The sequence below is a fragment of the Peromyscus leucopus genome, chromosome 19, assembly GCF_004664715.2.
Source record: "Peromyscus leucopus breed LL Stock chromosome 19, UCI_PerLeu_2.1, whole genome shotgun sequence".
Taxonomy (NCBI): domain Eukaryota; kingdom Metazoa; phylum Chordata; class Mammalia; order Rodentia; family Cricetidae; genus Peromyscus; species Peromyscus leucopus.
Genome location: NC_051079.1, coordinates 3,531,259 through 3,557,246, shown reverse-complemented (window position 1 = coordinate 3,557,246; position 25,988 = coordinate 3,531,259). Strand labels below are relative to the sequence as shown.

Below are 25,988 nucleotides of genomic sequence, written 5' to 3'. Positions count from 1 at the left end.
GGATGTGTGAAAGGATTGGTTCATGCTGGGCAGGGGGGAAAATGCAGGATTTGACTACACACTGAACAGGAGTGAAGGAATTCACTGTGGTGGGAGGTAAGAAGGTGGTGTAGCTAACACTAAAGATGGCTGATGCTTACTGTACATCAACCCTTTGCTCTGTCCATTGATGCTAACTTAGGTATTCTGTGAGGGACTTCCTAAAAGAAAGTCAGTAGAGGGGCCATAGTGTGGTGGTTTGAATGAGAAACATTCCCACAGGCGTACATATTTCAACATTTGATTCCTGGTTGGTGGCACTGTTCTAGGATATTGTAGAAGTTTTAGGTGTGTGGTCTTGCTGGAGAAAGCATGTCAGTGGGGGTGGGCTGTGAGAGTACATAGCCTCCCCCCATGTCTAGTTTACTCTCTCTGCTTCATGTTTGATTTGGAGATGTGATGTTTCAACTTCTGACTACCTGCTGCCATACCTCCCCACCATTATAGACTCCCTCTCAGTGTGAATTGTATGTGGGCACATATGACTGCATGTGTGTTTGTTCACATGTGGAGGTGCTCTTGGAGAGCAGAGGTGTTGGAGACGCTGAACTGGATTACAGACAGGTGTGAGCTGCCTAACATGGGTACTGGGACCCAAACTTGAGTGCTCTGGAATAGCACCGAGTGCTCTTGACAACTGAGCCATCTCTCAGCCCTTTCTTCAGAGGTTAGTAATGGCTTGATAGTTCCTCTTCCAGACCCTCTTTCAAGCATTCCCAAGTACATGGACTCTACAGTAGGGCTTGAAAAAAATTATGAATGTAAGTACCTATGTGATTATTCTGGATTATTTTGTCTCGGGACTCCTTTTCAATATTGCAGCTCCAGCTCAATCTTGTTTTGTACATGGAGAACGATTTCCTTAACCATTCTCTTCTTTGGAGACGTTTAACAGCTGCTCCGGTCTCTCTGCTTCTGGTTATGTCGTAACAGTTCCCACAGGGAGAAGGAGATAAAAAGTAGCTGTCGTCCCTGCTGGCATTCCCAGAGCTGCGTCTTGGTCAGATGGGATTGTGGTGACTGTTGCTTTATGGGCTGTTGTGTTGAGCAGACTGAGTCCTAGTGTCTGAGCTGACGGCTCGTTCTCTGCTGACTGTAGGGGATGCAAATCCCGTTACATCTGCTAAAGCACAGCAGTTCATCTGTGCTCTCTACTATTTCTTACTACAAATCTTGGGACTCAGAACAATGTAAAAGCTGCGTCTGAGAACCTCTGTTCAACTCCTGACCTGGCCACATAATTCCTGGTGATCATAGCAGCTCTTGCTAAGTGATGATTTCATTTTTACACTACAGTGTCTACACAGTGGTCTTTCTTCACACTTCCTCCTTCACTTCTGTTATGAAAGAAGAAACCTGACCCCTTAAATAAGGCTAACCCTTATTTGTTCCGCTGCCCTGTACCTTCCCAAGGAGACTTAGTTATTGCTTAATTGACTTATGTTAAAATACCATGTAACTTAACATTGAAGAGTAAAGATTTATTCAGTTTCCAGCACTTAAAAGTCCTAACATCAGGATATCCGCTGAGCTGTGTTCTTTCTAGTGGTTCTAGGCAAGAATCTGGTTCTTTGCTCTAGTGACCCGCCTGTGTTCCTTGGCTCCAGGCCCATCCTGCATCTTCAGAGCTAGAGTCTCCAATTTGTGGTCTCTGATTCTTCCTATCCTTCCTTCTGAAAGGACCCCTGTGGTTCCCAGGGCTCACCCAAAGAATCTAGGACATTCTCTCATCTCTGGAATTTCTAGCCAGGTAGCATAATCATGCTCACCTCCCCTTTTTCCTAAATATAACTTATTCAGTCCCTATAATGCTACCCGTACATACGTTTTCAGGGCTGACCGTGTGGCACTGGATCACGTGTTCTTCCCTGAGGAGAGCCACCTCTCTGGCTCCTGCTTCCCCCACTGCTTGTGAGTCTTTGTCTGGGGTCGAGGCTTTTCTCCAGCCAGTTTGGCACGTTCGGTGGTGTCAACTTGTTCAGCCCCTCACATTTTGGCGGTTATATTGGTGACACTGTATGGGTGTAGCTTTTGATGTTACTAGGAGACACAACCTCGCAGCCAGCTCCCTGGTCCTCTGGCTCCTACAGTCTTCCTGCCCCCTCTTCTCAGTGTTCCCTGACTTCAGTCTAGGAGTGTTTTGCAGATATATCAATTAGGACTAGGCTCCATGACTGTGCATTTGGATTGGTTGTTGCTTTCTGTGAATATAACAACTAATATTTATAGATTGTTGTTAGGGATTATGCTGATTTAGTAAATTAATGTTTCTTATTTTCCTTCAATAACCATGACTTCATGAGCACTAAATGGTTAGCTAGGTTTCCAGTACTAGGCATGTCTCCCTCTTTTTGAATGGGTCTAACATCCAGTTAGCTGTTGGTTACTGCCACGGTATGTGTACCACTAAGGCACCCATAGAGTTATTGTGCCCTGCTGGTCATCGATATGGTTCATAGGCATCATAGCCGGGTAGGACTATGGTTGCTTCCCTCCTTTGGAAGCTTGCATAGTGCTTTCTAGTATCACGAAAACTAGTGCTCAGAGAGGGGATGTTTAGGTCAGTTTCAGCTCAGTGGTCTCTGGGCCCTCTTTCTGAAGTTCATGGTGTCTTCAGCAATAGGGACCTTTGTGGGCTGAGTTTTTCATTGGGACATAGGCCAGCTCTGGAATAACCACACAGAGATGTATTAATTATAAATGCTCAGGCGATAGCTTAGGCTTATTACTGACTAGATCTAACTACTTAAATTAACCCTTTTTTCTTGTCTGCACTCTACCAGGTAGTGGTACCTTTTTTAAGCACGGCATGTTCATCTGCTTCTTTGCATCTCTCTGGCAACTCCACCCTCTTCTCCTCATGCACTTTTCTTTTTGTCCGCAAGTCCCACCTAACCTTTTCCTGCCTAGCTATTGGCCAGTCAGCTTTTTATTAGCCAATGAGAGTGATACATATTCACAGTGTACAAAAAGATTCTTTCACAGCAGACTTTGCTTCCACCTCTGGGGGTAACCAAGGGCATCAGGAACAGGCTGTATGTTTGGGAGTCTCTTGGACAGCCCTGACCAACAATGCCTAAGAGGACTTCTCGTGTCTGGTCTTTGGTTTCTTCAGATAATCTTTGGCTCTTGGAGAGGGCACTGTCAGTCCAGATGAGATAGGCTCATTAAAGTTATAGATGTACATTTATACATAGACATTATATGTATTTAGGGGTTTCTTTCTTTTCTTTTTTTCTTTTGGTAGTTAATAGCATGGTTCCTGTGACTTTTTCAGGCATCCTTGTTATTTATCCACTTCCCTCCTTCATCTATTTTTGCCTCCTTTCTCCTTCTCTAAGAGCCCCTTCCCCATTTCCCTTCTCAGATCACTTGTGTCCTGCTATTCTCCCTTGTCCTCCGCCTTTACCCCCTTTACCTCTACTTACCTCTCTTCCTCTGTAAGAGCCCCCTTTCCTATTTCCCTCATCAGATCACTTGTACCCTACTGTTCCCTTCTCTGTTGTTCCCAAACCCCAACTTGGAAACGATCGCATTTTAATTTCCTGGATTCCGTAGTTTCTACAGGCTGTGTATTTACATCTGAAGATTTAGAATTAGGAGCCTCCAGTAAGACAACGTGCAACATTTGTTCACTGTGATCTTTCTTAGTTCCATCCAATTTCCTGAAAAGGTCATGATTTCATTTTTCTTTAAATCTGAATATTATTCCACAGTGTAATGTGAAACAATCCATTGTCTGTTTGTTGGTCATAGAACATTTAGGTTGCTTCCATTTTCTAACTGTTGTGAATAGAGAAGCAGTGAACCTGGCTAAGCAAGTCTGTGGTGTAGGGCTTGAGTCCTTTGGGCAGATGCCAAGGAGGGGAATAGGTGGGGAATATGGTAGGCTTATTTTCAGTTTTTTTGAGAGTTCTTTACACTGATTTCCATAGTGGCTGCACCAGTTTGTAATCCCACCAACAGTGAATAAGCGTTTTCGTTTCCCTTGCATGCCCTCCGTCCATTGTTGTAGGTTGTTCCATTGATCTTTGGCATTCTGACTTAGGTAAGATAAAATTTCAAAGTTGTTTTGATTTGAATTTTCCTAACTGCTAGGGTTAATGAACATTTTTTGATATATTAGCTATTATTTTTCTTCTCTTGAGAACTCTATTTGGGTTACAGACCCATTTTTTTTTTTTTTTTAAAAATACATCATTTGTTTTGTCTTAATTTTTGAGGCAGGGTCTTTCACTGAACTTGGAGTTGTACATTTCAACCAGGATGTCTGGCCAGCGGGCACCTGAGATCCACTGTCTTAGTCCTGAGATCTTCCTTAGTTTTGGGGTCATAGACAGATGCTGCTCTGCCTGGCTTTGATGTGGGTGCCAGGGATCCAAGCTTAGTTCCTGTTTGTGTGTAGCAAGTACTTTACTCACTGAACAGCATTACTAGCCTTTTTTGGTTTGGTTTTTTTTTTGTTTGTTTGTTTCATTTTTAGTTTGTTTGTTTGTTTTTTTTCAAGATAGGGTTTCTCGGTGTAGCTTTGTGCCTTTCCTGGAACTCACTTGGTAGCCCAGGCTGGCCTCGAACTCACAGAGATCCTCCTGCCTCTGCCTCCCGAGTGCTGGGATTAAAGGCGTGCACCACCACCGCCCGGCTTGTTTCATTTTTAAAATTTATCTGTTTATTTTGAGGCAGGGTTTCTCTGAGTAGCCCTGGCTGTCCTGGAACTTGCTCTGTAGAACCAGGCTGACCTGGTTCTACAAACTCGGAGATCCACCTGCTGCTGCCTCCCAAATACTGGGTTTAAAGGTGTGCGCCACCATTGCCTGGCCTTTTGAAATATAGTTTGTTTGTTTTTTTAATAGTTAAACACTTTAAGTTTGTTTTCTCTTGAGAAGTGGCTAACTTGTGTCACCCTTTTTTAAAAGTAAAAGGATTTTTTGATTTGCCTAGATTGGATTTCACATGATTTCCTGTTTTCCCTTTGTGTCTCCTTGAGCATTTCCAGATACACAGGATCAATGGAAATCTACTAACATGGTGGACAATACCCACTATGGCACAGAGCCAGTGGTGGCTTATAATAATTTTCCCAGCTATGTGGGATCTCTTGAGAAAATGATTTTTCCAGTATTCTTAGTGACTAAATATTTCACCCAATTCCATAAAGTGGACAGATTTTTTTCCTTACATTTTAATTAAGTTTCCTTAAGTTAAATGATTTAAAAGGAGAAAAATCTAATGAGGCATCACTTTTTGTGTTCACTGTGGCAGATGTGTGTCGTGTATATGAATGAAATGGCTATATCCAGTAAAATCGAACTGTAGCTCAGTGGACATTTTGTGGGGAAAAGACCAAGCATTTGGTGCTATATATTCAAACAAAAAGGTTTAACAAGAAGCTAAATGCTAGTTAGTTCTGTGGAAAAGCTCCATTCTACCAGCAAATAATGTTGTAGAAGTAAATTTTAGAAAAATAAGTGGTTCTATGTATTTCTGCTCCTCAATTTCACTGTGTGCCTTAAGCTGCTTTCATCGCCCCGGAGCCCGTGCCTTCCAGATGCCCCTCCTCCATAGTAGACACCTCTCTTGGAGCCAGGTATGGCATGGTACCCGACACTTTGGGGTGAGGGGGGCCATCCCTCTTCACAGCCCAAAGTGCCCAGCACTGCAGCAGCAGCAGCGCTTTGTAAAGGCTTGGTGACTGGACACCACCACTGCCTGCCTTACGAACAGAGTGAGCATCCACAGTGAGTCTGAGTTCACGCATCTGTGCTCACTGCTTTGGAGCCTGTGCTGGGGAGGGGTGGCTGATGAGAGAGGAGAAAAGAATGAGATCGTTCCAGAAATTAAACTTGTGCTTAAGTAGCTATCAGGTGGCACCATGAGATCCCAGAGAGCAGGAAGCAGCAGCAGCTTAGGGAGAATCCAAGTTGTCTTCTTCTAAGGAATTCTTTTTCAGTCATCTATGTCATGTTTATTGTTTAATGTTAACGTAGAAATCCCTGCCCTGTGACTGTTGTGTGCTCAGGATGATTCTTCCTATGCTTGCTCTTGTTTTTAGAAACATGCTGAGATAAGTTGCTCAAGAAAGGCTTTCTTGTCAGACTTTCTCTTACTACTGTTTTAGTTAAAATGTCCATGAACTGTACCTAAAATCCAATCATGTGGATTAGGTCATGTAACTGAAGCTAATTTTAACATTTTTTAGCAGTTGTAAGTGCAAGGCTTTGATAAATCATGCCTCTTTTTTTTCTGATCAAAATTCAAAAGATAGGATGGTAACGACTTGTTTGATATGTAGTCAATGACATAGAACAGTTGTGACATGTGTCAAATAGTTGAGCCAACAGATGCAGCAGGTGGTAGCCGATACCCGTTTAGATATAGCAGACACTGCAGCAGCACTGTCAGCACTGTGGGGGAACTGGAAGGTGCACTGTGAGCATTTAGGGAGACACTGTTCGCTGCTCTGGGCTTCCATTCCCCACCTCTAATTCCTCCTTCGGCAGCTTGACTTTTAATAGCTGTACACTTTTATCTGACTCTCATCTGTGTTGTTTTCCCGTTCTCTGGGCCTGCTGGTATTTGGTGATGTCAGCCACCCTTTACATTTCATGTTTCTATGTTCAATAAGCTAAACGCTGCCTTGTTACTGCTTTTTGATTTTGTGATGCTGTTGTTTTTATCTCCCTAACACTGTGACTTCCTTGATATGGCCATTACTAAGCTGCTTCTGTAGTGTGTGTGTGTGTGTGTGTGTGTGTGTGTGTGTGTGTGTGTACAGCACTGTAGAGTGTCAGTAGTGGGCATGTTCTGGTTCCTCTTTTGTGGCATTTAAAATTACCTATCTGCTTACTCAAATATCAAATCAAGCTGGGCAAATGTACTACATACTAGTGGATACAGTTCATCCTTTAAGTTTTGGGTTGGCTTTGTGGGTGGTTTGTTTTTTATTTTCCCTACATAGTCTAGGTTCATCTTGAAATCATTATGTAGGTCATGGTGGACTCAAACTCATCCCTTTTTTTCAGTCTTTTTTTTTTTTTTTTTTTTTTTTTTTTTTTTTTTTTTTTTTTTTTTTTTTTTTTTGAGACAGGGTTTCTCTGTGTAGCTTTGCGCCTTTCCTGGAACTCACTTGGTAGCCCAGGCTGGCCTCGAACTCACAGAGATCCGCCTGCCTCTGCCTCCCGAGTGCTGGGATTAAAGGCGTGTGCTACCACCGCCCAGCCCTTTTTCAGTCTTTTAAGTGCTAAGTTTATAAGCATATACTATTGAGCCTAGATCATGTGGTATGTGTGTCTGTGTGTGTTTGTGTCTGTGTGTGTTTGTGTGTGTGTGTTTCTGTTGATTAAATCAGTGTCTGTATTAGTATTTATTGTGCATTTTGTGCTTCCTACCCATTGAGAGGATTTTGTTAGTCAAATATATTTTGAGTGCTTGGTATCTCAGGTACTTGATTAGAAATAAATATACCCAGATAAGAAAGATCCAGTCTTTGAAATCAGTAGGCTTGTTTGCAAGCTATGTGGAGAGACCACATCATAGGAGGCAGTGACATGTATGATAGAGACCTGGTCTTCCAGTCTTCTGCAGCCTCATTCCCAAGTTCAGACCTGAGTTTGCCATCTCTGTAATGATCTCCCCTATAATCTCAATTTCTTATAGCCCATAACAAGACCTTGATTTCCTTTCTTTGACCCCACCCTTACAACCCTGCTCTGACATTTCTTTGACTACACCAAGGTGTCTACTCCATTTCTTCTCTAACCCTCATGTCCTCACCTCCTTCCCTAGATTGCATAGGCTATCACACACTCTCTTCCTGCATGTCTCTCCCTACATGTACTCACTTTGCTCAGCTCCAGGCTGTTGTGGAATGTTAGTTGAAGATGTGTTACATTCGTTTATGCTGTAGAATATTTGTTTAATGATGCAAAGATGTGTTGCATTCTTTTATGTTGCATTTGTTCAACTCTGTGAAGCTGTGTTACTGTGCCTGCCTTAAACACCTGATGGGTCTAATAAAGAGCTGAATGGCCAATAGCAAGGCAGGAGAGAGATATAGAAGGGCTGCTAGACAGACAGAGTAAATAGGAGCAGAAATCTAGAAGAGAAGAGCAAGAGTGAGGAGCCAGAAAAGGAGAAGGAGAGGAGGACACCAGGGGCCAGCCAGCCATGGAGAGAGAGAGAGAGAGAGAGAGAGAGAGAGAGAGAGAGAGAGAGAGAGAGAGAGAGGAGAGAGAGAAAGGAAGGAAGAAAGAAAGAAGAAAAAAGAAGAAAGGAAGGAAGAAAGAGAAAAGAAAGAAAGAAAGAAAGAAAGAAAGAAAGAAAGAAAGAAAGAAAGAAAGAAAGAAAGAAAAAGAAGAAAGAAAAAGGCATATAGAATAAGGAAATTCAAAGCCCAGAGGCAAAACATAGTTAAAGAGAAATGGGATAATTTAAGTTAGAAAAGCTGGCTAGAAACAAGCCAAGCTAAGGCTGGACATTCATAAGTAAGAATATGTCTCTGTGTATTTATTTGGGAGCTGGGTGATGGGCCCCAAAGAGTTAAAAAACAAAATAAAAAACAAACCAACTACACCAAGCATGCTTCTTCCATGTTAGTCTCCACTGACAATTTTCTGCCCCACGCCAGTGTTTTTTTTTTTAATTTTAAGTCCATGGCTATTACTTCTGCTCGTTTTTGCTGCCCACCAAACCTAATATGTTTTTTCTAGTAATTTTGGATGTTTGTTTTATTCTTTAGCTCTCATCAAAAGTTTCTCTCTTGTTCCATCTAATGGGACATTGCAATGTCATTGAGAGACAATTCTGTTTCCACTAACAAAGCCAGCACCACACTGACTTGTATTCTATTTCTTTTGTATTCTACACAGATAATTGGGTCTGTATGGTAGTTTGAATTAGACATGTCCCCCCTAGGCTCTTGTATTTGAACACGTGCTCCCTGATTGGTGGTGCTGTGTGGGAGGGTTGAGGAACCTTTAGGAAGTGGAGTCTTGCTGGAGGAGGCACGTCTCTGGGGACCAGCTGTGAGAGTTCATAGCCTTGCTGCCCTTCTGACTCTCTCTGCTTTCTGCCTCTGATGGAAGATGAGCTCTTTTAGCTTCTTACTCTGTCTCACTGATGCCTTGGGTTCCCCTCCAACATGGACTCTCCCTTTGGAACTGTGAACCAAAATGAACCCTTTCTCCCTTACGTTGCTTTGGCCAAGGTGCTTATCGCAGTAGCAGAAAAGTAACTAATCCTGAAGTTGGTACCTATTGCTGTGACAGTCCTGAGCATGCTGTTTTTCAGAAGAATGAGGAAGACATTGAAACTTTGGTCTAGAAAAATCAGCTAGTAAGCAGTGTTCTTCCATGGTGTCTACTTTATGACACTGGGTTTCTGCTTTGGCTTCTCTCACTGATAGACTGTGGTCAGGATGTAGAAGCCAAATCAATCCTTCCCTCCTGTAGTGGCTTGAATGAGAATGTACCCCGTGGTCTCATGTGCTTCAGTGTTTGGTCCCCCGTTGGTAGAACTGTTTGGGAAGGATTAAGAAGTGTGGTTCTGTTGGAAGAGGGGTGTCAGGGGCAAGCTGTGGGGTTTCAAAAGACCAGTGCCTCTCCCAGTGTGCCTTTCTGCTCCTTACCTGTGAAGTATGGAGAGCCCTGAGCTGTCCCTGTGGCCGTGCACACCTTTGCTCGGCTGCCATTGACTCCGAAACCATAAGCTTGTTTGCTTGTTTGCTCACTCCCTCCCTCCTTTCCTTCCTTTTTCTGAGATGGGGTTTTTCTGGTATCCCTGCCTGTCCTGGATCTCACTTTGTAGACCAGGTTGGCCTTGAACTCACAGAGATCCGCTTGCCTCTGCCTCCCAAGTGCTGGGATTAAAGGCGTGCATCACCAGTACCCAGCTTAAATGTTTTTTATAAAGACCTTGGTCATGTCATTTTGTCACAGCAATAGAAAAGTAAGACATCTCCCCAAGTTTCTTCTGGTCAAAATGATTATCACAGCACCAGAAAAAGTAACCCAAACAGTCCTTTACTGGACCGACCCCTCTGATTGTGCCTAGTGTCCTAGACCCCAGCACTCACATCAAGGCATCGAGCAGTTCTTTCTTTACCCAGCCAGCAGTGATTGCCTCTCCTCGTTAGTGTGTCTTGAAGTGCCTGTCCTTGGCCATAGACCTGCCTCTGCTGCTGGTCTTGAGTGCTGCTGAGTGCTCATGCTTGCAACCAGACATCTTTAATGCTGTTTTGCCTGAAGTGCTGGTGCCTTGTCCACATTCTCGTGCATTCTTGATGCAGTTGCTGCGCCTGTTCCTTTTCCTTCTTCACTTACTCTCTAGACTTGGGAGTGTCCTGTCTCCACGCTAGCGCAGCCGCACATGGCCATGCATAGGTATGAGTGTGGCCAGCACAGTGCCATAAACTTACTAAACCATGCGAGGTCCTAGAGGTGACATTTGTGACAACATGCTGTTGCTCTGTTGAAGACCGGATAAGCCCTGCTTTCGTGTTAGATTCTTTGTGTTCTTAAGTGTGGTCTCCAGACCAGTAACATGGAGATCTCTGAGAATTTAGTAGTTCCACCCAATCTGAGGCCCCAGTTCAGAGGCAGGAACAAGAATCTGCACTGTTTACAATTCCTTGGTGACTCATGTACATCAAAGCCCACACAGCATTGATTCCATGCCTTCAGACTCTCACCCTGTTCCGATAACTATCAGCTCTGTGTCTCCATCTTCACTCTTCACCTGGATTTCCAGCTCATCTAAATACTTAATGAAGTACTTAACCGTCTAATGGAGACCTACATATCATTAAGTATCCATAAGAGAACTCTTGAGTTCTCACACACTTGCCCCTCTTAGAAGGTGACTTCTACACCTTGGTAAATGGAGGATCTGTATGATAATCCACAGAGGCCAATGTTGAGAACCTTCACATTATCTATCATAGATTCTATCATTTTTTCTCACATCCAATCCATCATCAAATCCTATCAGATTCACCTTTAAAAGGACAGCAGACTCTGGACATGCATGCTGCTTCTACCCAGTCCAAATCTCCTTCACATGACAGCCTAGTTATCTCAGCAGCTCTCCAACTGGTCTCTGCTTGTGCCTTAGATCCCACAGTATTTTAGTATTGTATTCTTAGGGATCCGTTGTAGGCATGGCTCGGCATTGCCTTTACAAGAGCCCGCCCATAGCCTTCCTTCTCTGTAAGCATCTGAAGGGAGCAGGTTCTCTGTCTTGTCACCTCCTTCATTCCAGTGATACTGAGCCAACAGGTGGTCTTGAATTTGCCGTGTGTGCCCTCAGGCCTTTGTTCTTTGTTATTTCCTCCTCTTGGAAGTCTCTTGGCCAAGATATCTATAGTCTATTGTGTTTAATAGCTCACTTTCTATATTTTTTCTGTTTATGGAAATATTTAGAGTCATTTTCTATTCCAGGAGTATCTTTCACATAATAAGCTTCTGTTTGTTGATGTTAGTCAAAAGATGTGCTCAGCAAATATAAATTGGGTGAGTAAGTTTCTAATCTTCACTCACCACTGGTGCCTTAGCCCACTCTCTCCTTTTGATCCCACAGACATGACACTGCCCTTCCAATAGGTCTCCTTATTTTCCTTCTTTGTCTCTGTTTTTCACACATTATGTTCCTGGCTATGATGTACTGAGAAGCAGATCTCTAGATGTAGGCCCACTTCCCAGTTGCTAGAACTTGTAAACAGTGCCTTGCAAAATGGGATTGTTGCAGATATGATTGATTAGGAAATTTTGCAGTACAGAGATCATGGTTTTCTAGGTCAGATCAAAGTCTTTCACAAATGCCCTCATGAAGAGGCAGAAAGGGAGATTAGATAGCCATATGAGGAGAGATGACATGCAGGTAGAAATAGAGATTGGTTAGTGTGTCCAGGCACCTGGAACACCTGCACCCATGTGGGTGGAAAGAGGCCATCAGGGGATTTTCCTCTAGAGCCCCCCAGGTACAGTACTGTCCTGCCAGCACTCTGGTTTTAACTCAGGGAAACTGATGTTGGGACACTGAGGAATTTAACAATCCCAAATTATTAAATCTTTTCTGTGATTTTAATCCAAGTCTGTGGTAGGGCCATGTGCAAAGTCGAAAACAGATGTTAGTCATCATCTTGTAAAATAATTGCTGATAAATTATTAAGGTATATAAATGAAAATTATAGAGGTCTGAGGACATCAAGACCTGGATTGTGGGGCTCTAAACGTGTTTTTAAGATACTTGGATGGGTACGACTTATAGAGGTGTAAAAATGACTTACGTTGTATAAAAATGTTTTCGGATTTCTTTCCCTTGCTGTGCTGTTCTTATAGAAGACTTCAAAAGCTCAAGGTTCCAGCATTAACCAGTGGAGTGCTGACAAGCTGTTAGCTAGCTCTGAAAACACTGTTCAGTCACAAGCTCAGGATTTGAAGTTCCCTTTGATTGTCCTCTAAGTATAGACTTAAAGGTACTTCTCATCAGACCAAAGACACTTCTGTCCAATCGATATCTGACTCTCTGGACAGAAGAAAAAATGTTCATGCTTTTTAACCCAAGGTCATACGCTTTTGTTATAACCCAAAGATGTAGATCTGTTCCCGTTGTTCTACAGACACCAGTTAACTGCCTTTTCTACAGTGTGGGTTTCAATACAATGGTAATGCTAATAATCTAAACTTTTTATCTCCCTTGGTAAAGTAAAATTCACATAAGCTTCAAGGAATCAAAGTCATAAGGCTTACATCCACCCGTCAACAAACCAAACAAAAAGGGTGGAAATGTAAGATTTTTCTTTTTTTCTTAAGCTCCTAAACTTTAACTTCTGCCCAGCCTGTATCTTAACAGATTTCCACCTGGCTGACGATCACCATCAGGGAACACCTACAAATTACAAGCTACTGAGCTATGGACTTACTAAAAGCTAATATGAACCAGTCCAACTGATATAAATGTTCCCTGTCCCTTCACCTGGAGCAGCTCATCAGATGCTTCTGATAAACCAGCCTTTGACTAACCTCTCAGCCTTCCTGGGCTCTGACAACCTGTCTCAGTTCAGCTGGAAACAGCTTTGAAAAGCATTGTCCCTGTTCGGGCGCCATCTGTGGGGGTCCTCTTTCCCTCTTGGCCTGTTGACCATCAGTGTGAGAAGGGAAAGAGGCAGAAGGAGCAACAGAAAGCTTTGTACACGGCCCATGAGCACAAATAGAGACAGCCCTCCAGGAGACAGATTTCGTCGAACAAGCTTAATTTTATTGGTGAACCAGCTCAATTTTATTGCAGAGTATGAGGAACATATAGGATTGGGGAGCCTGGGGACAAACCCTAATTTGCACAAGGCTTGGTGTGTGGCAGTAGGGTCCTACAGTAGAGCTCCGAGCACAAGTCTTCTCAGCAGCGATCTGTGCCAAAGGTCAGGCTAAAGATGAATCAGGCATCTGGTTTAGAGACAGCATTTAGATAAGGTCAGTCCCGCAGGCCCAGGGACATTCTTCAGATAAGGGCAGGTAGAGGGCAGGAAGCCTTGCTGGGGAAGGAGAGGTTTCCATTTTGGTGAGCTTAGAGAGAGCTGCCAGGCTGTGGCACACTGCAACCTCTAACCAGCTAGCAATCTATTCCAGCAACTCCTGTCACCTGTGGCTTCAAATCCAAACTCGGTGACCTGACTCATGCAACACCAGTCTCCGAGGACCCTGTCTTCCCCATGGCTGCTCTCCTCCCTGAATGAGCCTCACCGTCCTGGCCACCTCCCTTTAGCACCTGGCAGTCCTTACTAACACGCGGGGTTCTGCCTTGCTCGACGTTGTCTACACACACACACACACACACACACACACACACCCGCCACTGAAGCTTATGTGTCGTGTTTTCTCAGAAGCTGGCCCTGACCTCCCCGAAGTTAGGTCCCCCACGTTCTCAAACACGTGTGTTTACAGATGTGGTTTTGTATGTCTCCACTGTAGTGAGGGTCGAATACTTGGGGGGCATGAGCCGTATCTCATTAATCCTTGAAAACTGTTTCTGAAGCTAGTCCTCTAGCTAGTGTGTGACAGGCTGATTTACTGGTCACATGAAACTCCCTTCCGAAGTACAATTACTCTGCAACTGGACTTCACTGCATCTGTGACCTTCCTGAAAAGGATTTTGAAAAAGGCTGTCAATCAAGACTAAGAGGGCAACTTGAGATTTAGTACTCGGGTACACTAAGGTTTCCCAACCCACATGTTGTAGTTCATGTAATTCTTCAACTATGCGTAAAGATCTTACAAGCTGAAGAAAAGAGTGCTGGATTTCTCCTTAGGGACCAAGAGCACTTGTGGAAAGTGCTGCCGCAAGCCCGCCATGCAGTGTGGCTGCCTTGACCTTAGACGTCCTCTGGGGAGGGTGTCTAGAATGCCAAGATTCTGTTGGTGCTTTCCTCAGCCCCTCGTACATTACCACAGCCGTCTCTTGTCAGCCATCTCTGGAGGCATTTTATTTTCAGTTCATAATTTCTTTTAAATGTGATTGGGCCAGTTTTCTTGCTTTGTTCTGCTCACTCATTTACTGCTGTGCTAGTTTTGAGTTTGTGTGGTTGTATCTGTTGTTAAACAGGACTGTGGTGCTGACACTTGAGGCTGCACTTTGGGTTATTCCAGTTTAAGCACTGTCCTGGTTCATGGGGAACCATAAACAATGAAAGCTTTAAACGGGGCCTGTGTTTCTTGCCCTTTCCTGTAACCTTAAATAAGAGGAGGAAGTATGATTTGGACGCTATCCACAGTCTTCCAAGTCTTCTGCTTTGTGCTTGTTTGTTCGTGGGTCACTCTTCAAAGGTCATGCCAGAGCACTTATCAGGACAGCCCAGGAAAATTATTGGCAGGGTTAGATTGTGAACTCTGACCTGTTCTTGCAGCCTTTCAATGGTAGGAAGGATTAATTAGTCAACACCTGGAACACACCTAGCTTCTGAAAAGGCAGCGGCAAGGATTTTCTTAACTCTGAAGTGACGTTGGCATCAGGGTACCCTAGTCCTAGTCCTGTGCTGTTTTAGTTAGGAAGGGAACTGTGTCAGTCACATTCTGTCACTGTGACAAAGTACCTGCGCAAGTCACCTTGCAGGGTGAAGGTTCCTTTCCACTCCTGGTTCCGGGCCAGAGCTGACTGGCTCAGTTTCCGTAGGCCTGTAGTGAGAACATCACGGGAACGTGACAGGAGATGATTACCCCATAGTGGCTGGGAAGTAGGGGGGATGGGCAGGTACCCGGAATAAAAGACGTTATTCAAAGGCACATCCCCAGCAGCCCACTTTCTCCAGTCAGGCCTACCTTCCATAGTCACCACCACCACCACCACCACCGCTTAGCTTAGCAGTTCTCAACCTGTGGGTCGCAATCCCTTTGGCAAACCTCTGTCCCCCCAAATATTTACATTATGAGTTGTAACAGTAGCTAGATTACAGTTATGAAGTAGCATGAAATAATTTTATGGTCGGGGGTCAGCACACCATGAGGAGCTGTATCAAGGGGTCGCAGCGTTAGGAAGGGTGAGAACCACTGGCTTAGGTAGAGTCCTCTTGTCCAGTCACTTCTCTGAAGGGCACCTCTGAACATGGTCTTTAGTCCACAGGAGTGGAGTATACTTCATATCCAAGACACCATGCCACAATCAATCTGAAATGTCTGGAGAATAATGCTGAGTTTTAATGAGTGCTTACCTCATTAAAAGCAACTTTAGAGGGCTTTGTATTGTCTCAGCCATTCTATTAATACTGTTTTTCTTTAATCAGGCAATGGTTGTGTTGACCCAATGCTTCTCTGTACTGTTTTATTCCGGTACTTTTTCTGTAAAATGCAGCATACATGACAGTACAGCCGCCTCCATTAGGAACTGGGCAGAGTAGACTCCCAGCTAGAACCACACCAGGTCCCCCCTCTTGTCTTCTGGCTCTAATTGTCCTGAAGATGATGAGGGAGTGGTGGCAGAAATTTCAGAATCCCCCCTTACCCTATTTTTCAGGGATCAGTGAGGCATCTCAAAAATCTTCAAACCCCTTTGCTTATTATAGGATCGTAAGTGTTTGTAGGGAAAATACAGGAGAAAGGTAAATGACTGCCTATTCTGCTGTGAATCTAACTACAGATTATTAAAATCAACATTGTAATTACATTTAAAGATGTTAGTAGAAAAATCAGTGGCAACAATGATGCTTCATGTGGTGATCTGTGAAGGTGGTACTGAGATCAGCGCTGACCAGATGAGAGCTCATGGCTGTGGTATAGCAAGCTCTTGTTTAGAACTGCGTTTTGGGGGTTTTGTTTGTTTTTGTTTTTATCGCAAAATTTACAAGCAGAAAGTTTACCATGCTTACCAGCCCCTTTAAATATGCCATGTGGTGGGATCGGGTGAAGCCGCATTGCTGTGTGTCAACATTTGCATCTGATTTGGTCGGTGTTCCGTCACTAACAAATGCCCGAGATAATTAAAGAAGTAAGGTTATTTTAGTTCACAGTTCTGGAGGTTTCAGCTCATGGTCAGCTGGCCACTCTACTCTTAGTCCTATAGCAGCACAGCAGCATACCATGCTGCAAGCACATGCTGGAACAGCGCCTGGTGATGAGAAGCGTCTCCTTCCAGGGCACATCCCATGTCTTAGCTGCTGCTCTGTTGCTGTGTAGACATTATGAGCAAGGCAGCTCTTACAAAGGAAGCATGCACCTGGGGGCTTACTTACAATTTCAGAGGAATGAAGGCATGCAGGCAAGCATGGACTGGAGAAGTAACGAGAGATCCATTTGGATCCACTGGCAGCAAGCAGTTGCTCCTAATGTAAAACAGAAAGATGTCATCCCTTGACCTCTTTCCTGTCTTCTTTGCCCTTTGCCTGCTTTTGCTGCTTTCCCTTTCCATCCTATGCAGGAGGTGTGTGCATCTTCCTTTGCTCTTTTGTGAGCATCTTGCTGCTCCTGCACTGGCTCGTCCTGTGTCTCGCCTGGGACAGTTCCTATGTGGTGACTTTCTGCTCTCCCCTTTCCTCTTGTCAGCTTACTCAGCTCATTCAGCAGCCACAGCCCTTTGCTGACACTGTTCTCACTCTGAAGGAGACCGTTGCCTGTGGCCACTGTCCCCGTTCTGACTTCGGTTACTATACCTGGAACAGTTTACTGAACACATCTATTTCCCACACCATACACTTCTGCCGGACCGTGGACAGCTGCCAGATCTTACCATCTGGGAATTTCATGTGCCGGCCCCGCACATGGCTCCTACAAAGGGAGGAGTGGATTGAGCAGTGTCACAGATGGCAGATGAGTCACGGTTAGGAAGATCGACAAGTGGCCGTTGGGCTCTGCAGAATAGAGATAAGTAGTAACCTTTGCCGGAGCTTTCTAGCTGATAGGCCCAATGGGGAGGATAGGGAGCAAGGTATAAATGGGAAGGGTGGGGAGGTGGAACAGGGAGATGACCAGGACAAGGAATGCAGGTACCACTAGCCAGAGGGGACAAGGGTCTGCGGTGCCATCTGATTGTGTGTCCCTGGGATGAGCATGGTGGCCCCTGTACATATTCCTAAAATGGCTAACACGTGAAGAAGGCGGGGCTCCAGCTTGTGTTTGACCACATTGAGATCTGTTTGGGGAAAGACCTCTTTGCTCATAGAAGCTCTTGCTATCTCTTGTTTACTGTTTACCAAACATCTGCTTTTTAGTTAAAAAACAAAACAAAACAACAACAACAAAAACAAACTTTTTGAGTAGGCGAGTCCTTCCCTGTCATTTGAGTCTCTTAAATTTCAAACACAGTGTCCTGTGTATAGCAACGTTTCAGAATAAATCCAGAGTTTGATGGCCTTTTTTTTAAAATTTTTGACATCTAAATTACAAACTACACGTACATTTCAAGTCATACTAAGACAAGATTGTTTAACTCTTGATAGTTTACACGTGAACGAATTGTAAGAGGCAGGCGTGAACCCCTTCTCTCCGCGGTGGTTCCCGCTTTGATGCACGGTTGGGCCCACAGCTCCTTGGCTCGGTGTTTTCAGTTCTAACATTTACCATCACACACCTTGGGGCAAGGCAGTGCTATGAAATATTATCACCTTGCCGTGCACAATTTAACGCTTACAAGTAGTTTCTGGAAGTTTCTGTCTAGTTGTTGAACCAAAGTTGACCTCCAGGAGCTAAAACTCTGGCCAGGCAAAGTGGCTGGGGGAGGGCTTGCCTGGGGGAGGACTGCTAGTGTGTGTCTTTGCTGTGAGGGGAGAACAGAGCTGGCTCAAGGTGTCCTGCTGGTGTAAGCAGCAGTGAGGCAGCGAGGACTGTGGACCAGCATTTGCTTCTTCCTGATCACCCTAATGGGATCACAGTAAGACTCTACGCATTGAGCTGAGTGCTAGCATGCAGTAGGGAGAAAGCAAGCTCGAACCCCTTGCTTCCGAGTTGAGCTGTAGTTCATATGTAGCAGATGGGAGTTCAGCACTAACACACATCAAGCAGGTTGTGCCAGCCTTGTGAGGCAGGTTTCCGAGAGTGGGTGGGGTCATATGGAAAGTCGTCGACCACCTGAATGGTGCTCTACCGTAGACAGAGCCCTCCTGTAAAGACATTTTCTGGAGAGTGAGTGGCTACTGCTTTGAGCCCAAACAAACTATTAAATAAGGAGTCTGAAAACTGGGGTTCAGATCCTAAGACCCCACTCGAAGAGCAGGAGGTTATTAACACGAGTGTTGATAACCCAGAGCCTTGTCTCACCTTCCCAAAGCATCCTGGAGATGCTCAGAGGAGATTCGGGCTGTGAAAGTCTGGGCAGTTGTCATGGATGGTACCGAAGTGAATCACCATCATGGTCCCCAGCAAGCAGATGGCTCTCTTCTGAGTGCTTCGGCAACTGGGACCGTGGCGTTTCCACCCTTACACCACCTGCCTGGTAACTGATGTAAGGACACCAAGAATTCACATGAATCATGCCAGGGCAGTGTTGTCACATGTGGTTTTTAAATTACCTTTCCTTTTGTTACTGCAGGATTTGATGTGACTTAAACTTCTGATAAGTGTGGCCACTGTAGATCTTCCATTATACATGAGTTTTTAAAATTGAACCTTTTGGGGGTAAGCTATAGTTAAGATGCCTTGAGAAGGAAGAGAATAGAAATTTGGGGGTGGGAGACGACTGCATATGATTTCTTAAAGAACTCAGCAATCTTTGGCTACCTCTAAGTATATAAAATCAGTTTAATTGTAACTTTATATAAGTGTACATCTGTCACATAAATCCATGCGAGCCGCTGTGGGAGCGGGTTCTCTGAAATCCCTGAGGAGGTGTTCGCGGATGGATTGTGAAAGGACAAAGAGGCAGCTTGAGTTTCACAGCCCGAGGCTTTGAGGGAGATATTCGTTGTTAGCGAAGCCTTGCACCCAAGTTCAGTCCATTCACCATGAGCCTGTTCTGTGACAGGTTCCGAGTCCGAGGGGTCCCTGACTTGCCTGGAAGCTGTGACAGCACACTCCTTTGAAGAGAACGACGTGCCCGTGAGCAGTGGAAAACACAGAATGTCCGAAGGAAAAGATTGTGGCGGGGGAGATGCGCTCTCCAACGGCATCAAAAAGCACAGGTACGGTGGACGGCGGACGGCGGCCTGGGCAGCAGTCAGTCGCTGGCACACGGCTTGAGAGGCAAAAACAAGTGCTGTCCTCTGCTTCCTCCCCGGTGTTGGGTGTTTGTGTTGTTAGCTGTGCCTCTCCAAGACAGGGCTACGCGGGAATCCTCTTTCTTTGTCTACTTAAGTGCAGGGCAGAGCACAGGCCGGCTGCAGCAGCCGGGCTTTCAGGGAATGTCTAGAGCCGCCTTTGGTTGGAGTAAGGTTCTCAGAACCACCCATTGAAGCTGATGCTCTGCTCCCGTTTCATCATTCATCTTTCATGACTCTGCCTCCCAATGCTATTTTGGTTCCTAGTCATTTGATCTTCTTGTTGGTTTTAAGAGTGAATAGTAATGTTGCCAACCTGCTGTCACAATCTAGTTAAATTTAAACAAAGACTGTTCCTAAGGCCAGGATTTGCTGAACACATCCATTTTACATGCTCTAATAACATTAGTTTGGTTTTATTCCCCTGATGGGCTAGTGCTAGAGATAATCTGAAATGACAAGATGTAACAGACACCCCAGTTCTCTGGTTTCTGACAAGTTCACAGACAGCGTGGTAGACTGCTTGTTGATGTTCATGAGAGACATATTTTATAAAATTACCAACAAGAAAGATACCACATTTTCTTTGTAAGGAGATGCTAATGGTTAATTTCTACAGAACAGTCTTTTGTGTGTTCATACTATAGATTGTATAACACCATGATTCTGACCACAATTGCCTCAAGCATTGTCCAGGACCAGTGTGCACACCAATGCTCTGATGTGTGCTTCCCCTTGTTAAAAACGTACCTTCGTTTGTATTTCTTTTTAGAATATAAATGGATTTTAAGATGTCTTGAAAAGTCATGTGACCCTTAGGAACTAGCTGGATGAAAACAGCTTTCTTTCACTGAGTTTGTTCCGTCAGTGTGGACCACTGATGCTGGTGGTGTGGCTGGTAGTGAGTGTCTGTCCTTCACAGCTCTTATTTGCACTTAGCACTAGTATCTTTGGAACACGGGACTAATGTGTGTCCAGGACATGAAACACCTACTAGTAAATCCAACATGCCATGCATGTGTCTAAGAGAAGACAGCCTTTTAGTAAACACATATGTATTGTTCTCAGTGAGAAAACAAGCAAAATATTTGGGAAGATCAAAAATAAATGAGTTCTTGACATAGAGTTACTAAAATACCCAAATGAGCGCAGTGCCTGGTCCCAGCACCTCCCAGGGCCATGGCCTGTGGGATTCCCTTCTGACCTTTCACCCTTCTGCGTGTGCACTGTCACAAGACAGCAGCTATTTTGTATCCAGTGTGATTTTACTGTACTAATGTATTCTGTTCTCAGTCAGACACAGAAGGATACAAATATGCAATTTGGAATTGTTCAGAAAAAGATCAACTCCGGCCAAGTCTTAGGGAAAGGAATATAAGTAACTAGAGACCTAACCAGAAAAGTTACATTTATACAGCAAGATGCATCCTATTACAATTGTAACTGTATGACACACTCTTCTGTTACTCTGTTTCATCAAAAGTGGAGAAGTTAGGAAATTGTCATAAGCCTAACAATGGCCTGCTTGGGAAAGGTAGCTTTGACAGGAGGCTTTCAAATGCCTGTGTTTTAAAAGGCTCCCCTATAGTCAGTGGATATATGGGTATATGTGGATTACAATTTTTTTTTAAAATAAGAAGTGAGAAATTTTACTAATTGTAAACCCAGCTTAACTGATATGCTGATAATTTTTAAAAGTATTTCAACCATTTTTCTAATATTTCATGAAACTTTTTGTCCAGTAGAAATTTAATATAAAAATGATTAAAATCTCAACTACATTCATTAGACAGTCCTTCCTCCCCTCCACACACACACAGAATATACATAGTCGGGATGTCAGTGCTCAGCCTCTCCACGCTGTAGTTGGTTACATTGACAAGGCTTCTGGCCATCCGGGCCAGATTCCAAAGGAGCAGTTCTCTGTACTTGCACCTAATTTCTTTTGAGCTCTGGTCTTTTGACTTGCAGCACCTTTTCCCAAATAGTTCCCTTAGTTAAAGTTTTAGCTGTGGGTTTCAACATGTCACTCGATATAAAGTAACAGACACAAAGCACAGAGTCAGCAGGTGCTGGCCCCAGGGGAGGTTCTGTGAATGTCATTCCTTGTCTCAACAGCACCCACAGGTTGGAGAAGACACACGTGCTCCTTCCTGGTAGATGACCTTACCCCCAGTTAGGAATCATTGCAGCAAACCCCAACAGTGGAGGCACTCCGGTGACAACCCACAGGAAATGCTTAGTGGTGAGACATCAGAAGGTGGACAGGGTTCTTGACTCATTCATTCATTCATTCATTCATTTTTTGTTTTTTACTTTTCTTAGAGCCCATAACCAGAGACATAACACACACAAAAAAAAAACTTGAGAAATAAAATTGTCACTATCCACAGATAGCATATTTGTCTACATAGAAGACATATAGTGTCCATAAAGAAGTATGAGAGTTAGTAAAAATATTTGGCAAGGTTGTTGCATACAGAATTACATTTTTGTAAATTATCAACAGAGGAAAAGAAACATTTAGAGCATCTGCTGAAAGTAACAGCCTTATCAATTTTAGCTACTCCTCCCCCCAAAAATACTACCCACTCATACAGGAAGAAAAAGGTAATGATACTTATTGAAAATGAACACTCATTGTCATAGAGGTCCTCTTGCCAGATTGATCTGTAGATCTAATGTAATTTTAATTCAAATTACATTCTTTTTCCATGGAAACTAGAGAGTAGGTTCTGAGGTATATATGAAGTTAAAAGGACTTTGAAGAATCAAAACCAGGAGCCAGATCACAGGAAAGGATGGATGCCATTTTCTCTACCAAATGTCAAGGCCTGTGACAGAATACTTAGTTCAACCTCTCCAGGAGCTAGACGGACCTGTAGGAAAGACTCATGAGGAGGAAAGCTGCATGGCAGATCGGGGAGGGAGACGGGGCTTGGTATGGAATGATTATAGTCATCTGCTCTGGGGAGGTGAGCAGTGGGTCTCTCTCCCTATGTGCAGATTCATTTTCTATGGGTTTAAGCTACTATATATAGAAAGTACTTTGAAATGTTGAACTGATTATTCTAACATTTTTTATCATGTTAGGTATTACAAGTGCTCTGGAGATCATTTAAATATACTGAAGGAGGTACACAGGTTTCTGTGCACATAGAACCCAATTTTATGTAGCTGGTGCCAGTATCTGCAGATTTTTATATGAGAAACCAGGGCCCTAGAACTGATGCTCTGTAGATTCCAAGGAATGACTGCACATAATTATAAATTCAGATGAACCAAACACCTAAATGTGAAATTTAAAATAGCTTCATAATTTCAAGGTGGAGAAAGATTTCTCACAACAGAAATGGTAGATTGTTTATTTCATCTGATGGTAATAATTCAGGTTCACTTTCTTGTTGATTCGAGTGACGCTCTCTGTCTTTTTTTTTTTTCCCCAAGATAGGGTTTCTCAGTGTTGTTTTGGTGCCTATCCTGGATCTTGATCTGTAGACCAGGTTGGCCTGGAACTCCCAAAGATCTGTCTGGCTCTGCCTCCCGAGTGGAAGCTTTTTGTCTTAAAGGTGGCTGAGGATCTTAGGGTTTGTTATGCTGAGATGGTGGGCAGAACCTCCAGGTAGGTGGCAGTAACCTTTCCTCCCACTAGGACAGCTTTTGATGTGAAGTCTTAGGGAGCTGAAGGAACGGAAATGTGGTAACATTTGTGTTCCATAGATGAAGATTTTGTTCTAGAGGTTCATGGACAAGCCAAAGTAAAGAGGTTGAAACATACAGTCTATGTCAGTATTTTCCAGAAAGTACAAATACATTGAGAAAATGTAAAGTGAAGTATTTAGTTCATATCATATCTCATCACTGGAGCCATCAGTGAAAGAGCAAGAACTTTGCCCAGAATTAGTCGGGTTTGTAGAAGGGTCTAGGGATAGCAGGAAGCAGCAGTAAAGTCACTGGAGACTATGCTGTCTTGTGCCTGGAAGGGAGAGGGTTGGGATGGGAGGAGGGAGAACAGTGAAGAATCTCAAGCAGTCTGGGCATGAGGTATCCCATAACCAGCTGGGCATAAGTGTGTTTCAGGAGCCCACCCTATAGAGTCCTAAGGAACAGCCTATTGTAGCAACTCAGTGAGGGTGATCCTGTTAGCAGTGTGGAGGCTGGGTGAGGGCACTGCGGACTGTGAGGTAGGCTGACTGTGGCCAGTCAGGAGGTTGCAGGTGTCTGTCCTTGGAGGCCAGTGCCCATGGATCACCTGGAACTACAGACTGTGATGTACGCTGACTGTGGCCAGTCAGGAGGTTGCAGGTGTCTGTCCTTGGAGGCCAGTGCTCATGGATCACCTGGAACTACAGACTGTGAGGTACACTGACTGTGGCCAGTCAGGAGGTTGCAGGTGTCTGTCCTTGGAGGCCAGTGCTCATGGATCACCTGGAACTACAGACTGTGAGGTAGGCTGATGTGGCCAGTCAGGAGGTTGCAGGTGTCTGTCCTTGGAGGCCAGTGCACATGGATCAGCTGGAAGGGACTGGCAAATTGGAGGGCAAGTGCTGAAGCACTGACCTCAGACTCAGCAGACCACTCAGGTTACAGGAAATGCTTCTGCAAAATGACACCTGAAACCTCTCCACAAGAAGTGGGGGCCAGCTTGCCAGATGGGACTTGTCATGGGGGTTCTGATTTTAAAACTTATCCTAGGAACAAGCTGGCAGGCCATGAGGTCACTTGGAGTATGTTAGGAAGGAGAAAAAGCAGGATGGGCCTAAGCTCACCACAGGTCATCATAAGCCTCGCTTGGGCTATTCATTGGTAGGAATTCCTGTAGGAAAACTGGGCCACCATACCTTGGTGAAGTCACCCATTGCTACGCTAGGCTGAAAAGAAGATATTGGAGAAACTGCTCTTTGGGAGCAGGGCTGGGGCTAGGGTGCCACAGGCCCACCCCTTTATCTTACCCTCCTCCTCCTCAGGTGCTCTTTGTAGCCGGGGGCTGGGGGGGTGCTTTACATCAGTTAGAAAGCCACAGGTCTGTCCCAGCATGGGCATGTGGGAGGACAGCATGGTGAAGATGTGCTTTCATCTGAGGGCGCTCATTCTAGCCTGTCCTCCACAGACAGACAGACACTCACTGTGGGCAGTAAGAGCAGTTTTCTGGGGCATCTGCAGTCTGCCGCTCTGCTAGAATGAACTGAACGGCAAATAGCTAAGGAATTGGTGTTCTTTATCTAGGCTCTGAAAAATAAAAATAAAGACTAGTTTTTCAGGTGGATAGCTCAACTTTTAAAAATTTATTGCAGAGAATTTTGAGCCTGCCTAGAAGTATAGAAAATACTGTTTTGAACCCTCTGTATCTATCATTAGCACCATTATCATGCATATGCGTTTGTTTCGCCTAAACTTCAGCTCATTCTCTATAACTTTAAAGCTAAACTTTGGGATGTATTAGCTTTAATATTTATTTTTTAGGACACAATTTTTTAATTGAAAGAATTGTATAGATGTGTACAGCATGGTATTTTTGAAATACATGTATATCATAGAATGGCTAAGTAGAGGTAATTAGCATATGCATTACCTTCATACATATTTTTGTTGTAAGAATAATTAAAATCTATATTGTGTCGCATTGCAGTAAACATTCATCATTGTGTTGTGCAATAGATGTTTTCAGCTTAGTTCTAGAAAACATGAAGTGTGCCAGGTGTGGTAGTGCATACCTTTAATCCCAGGCAGAGGCAGGAGGATCTCTGTGAGTTAGAGGCCTGAATGGTCTGCATAGTGAGCTCCAAGACTACACAGAGAGACCTTGTCTCAAAAAACAAAGACAGAAAGAAAACATGGAATGCTTTGTGCATGGTGTGTGTGTGCACATTAGGACTTGTCTAATATTTTTTGTATTAGTTACACTTTAGCAAGGGGCTGCTCGAGTGAGTGCTCTGCATCTTTAAATACCCCGGACTCTCCCCCACTAAATCACAAAACCATTTATTATCATAAATGAGTAATCGTTTCTTAAATATCTTCAAATTTAATTAGTCGTCAAATTTCCCTGCTTGTCTCATAACTGTGTCTTAGTAATTGGATCTGAAATGTCACTTAGTGATAAGGACTCAGAAGTTCCACATCTTCCGTCTGGCAAAAATGGCTGGAAGAGTCTCTAGGCTTTCTGTTCCCCTCCTTCTAGGCTTTCCTACCCTTTATTTGTTCTGCACAATGTTCCACAGTCTGGAGTGTCATAGCTAGTCACATGCCTGGAGTATCATTTAACATGGGCTTTGCCCCT

At 44.0% G+C, this 25,988-nt stretch overlaps 1 protein-coding gene across 10 annotated transcripts in view; it reads left to right on the top strand.

The window, feature by feature from the left end:
* The window catches only part of Osbpl1a (oxysterol binding protein like 1A), a 187,676-nt gene that overhangs the window by 104,045 nt on the left and 57,643 nt on the right, over positions 1-25,988 (top strand). For 9 of the 10 annotated variants that reach the window (XM_028876667.2, XM_028876666.2, XM_037196958.1 and 6 more), the window contains one exon: positions 19,477-19,633. In XM_028876667.2, the coding sequence (XP_028732500.1) occupies positions 19,477-19,633 (157 nt within the window). Of the gene's footprint in view, positions 1-18,362; positions 18,958-19,476; positions 19,634-25,988 lie in introns of those variants that run through there. The other variant, XM_028876672.2, reaches the window with a different exon arrangement.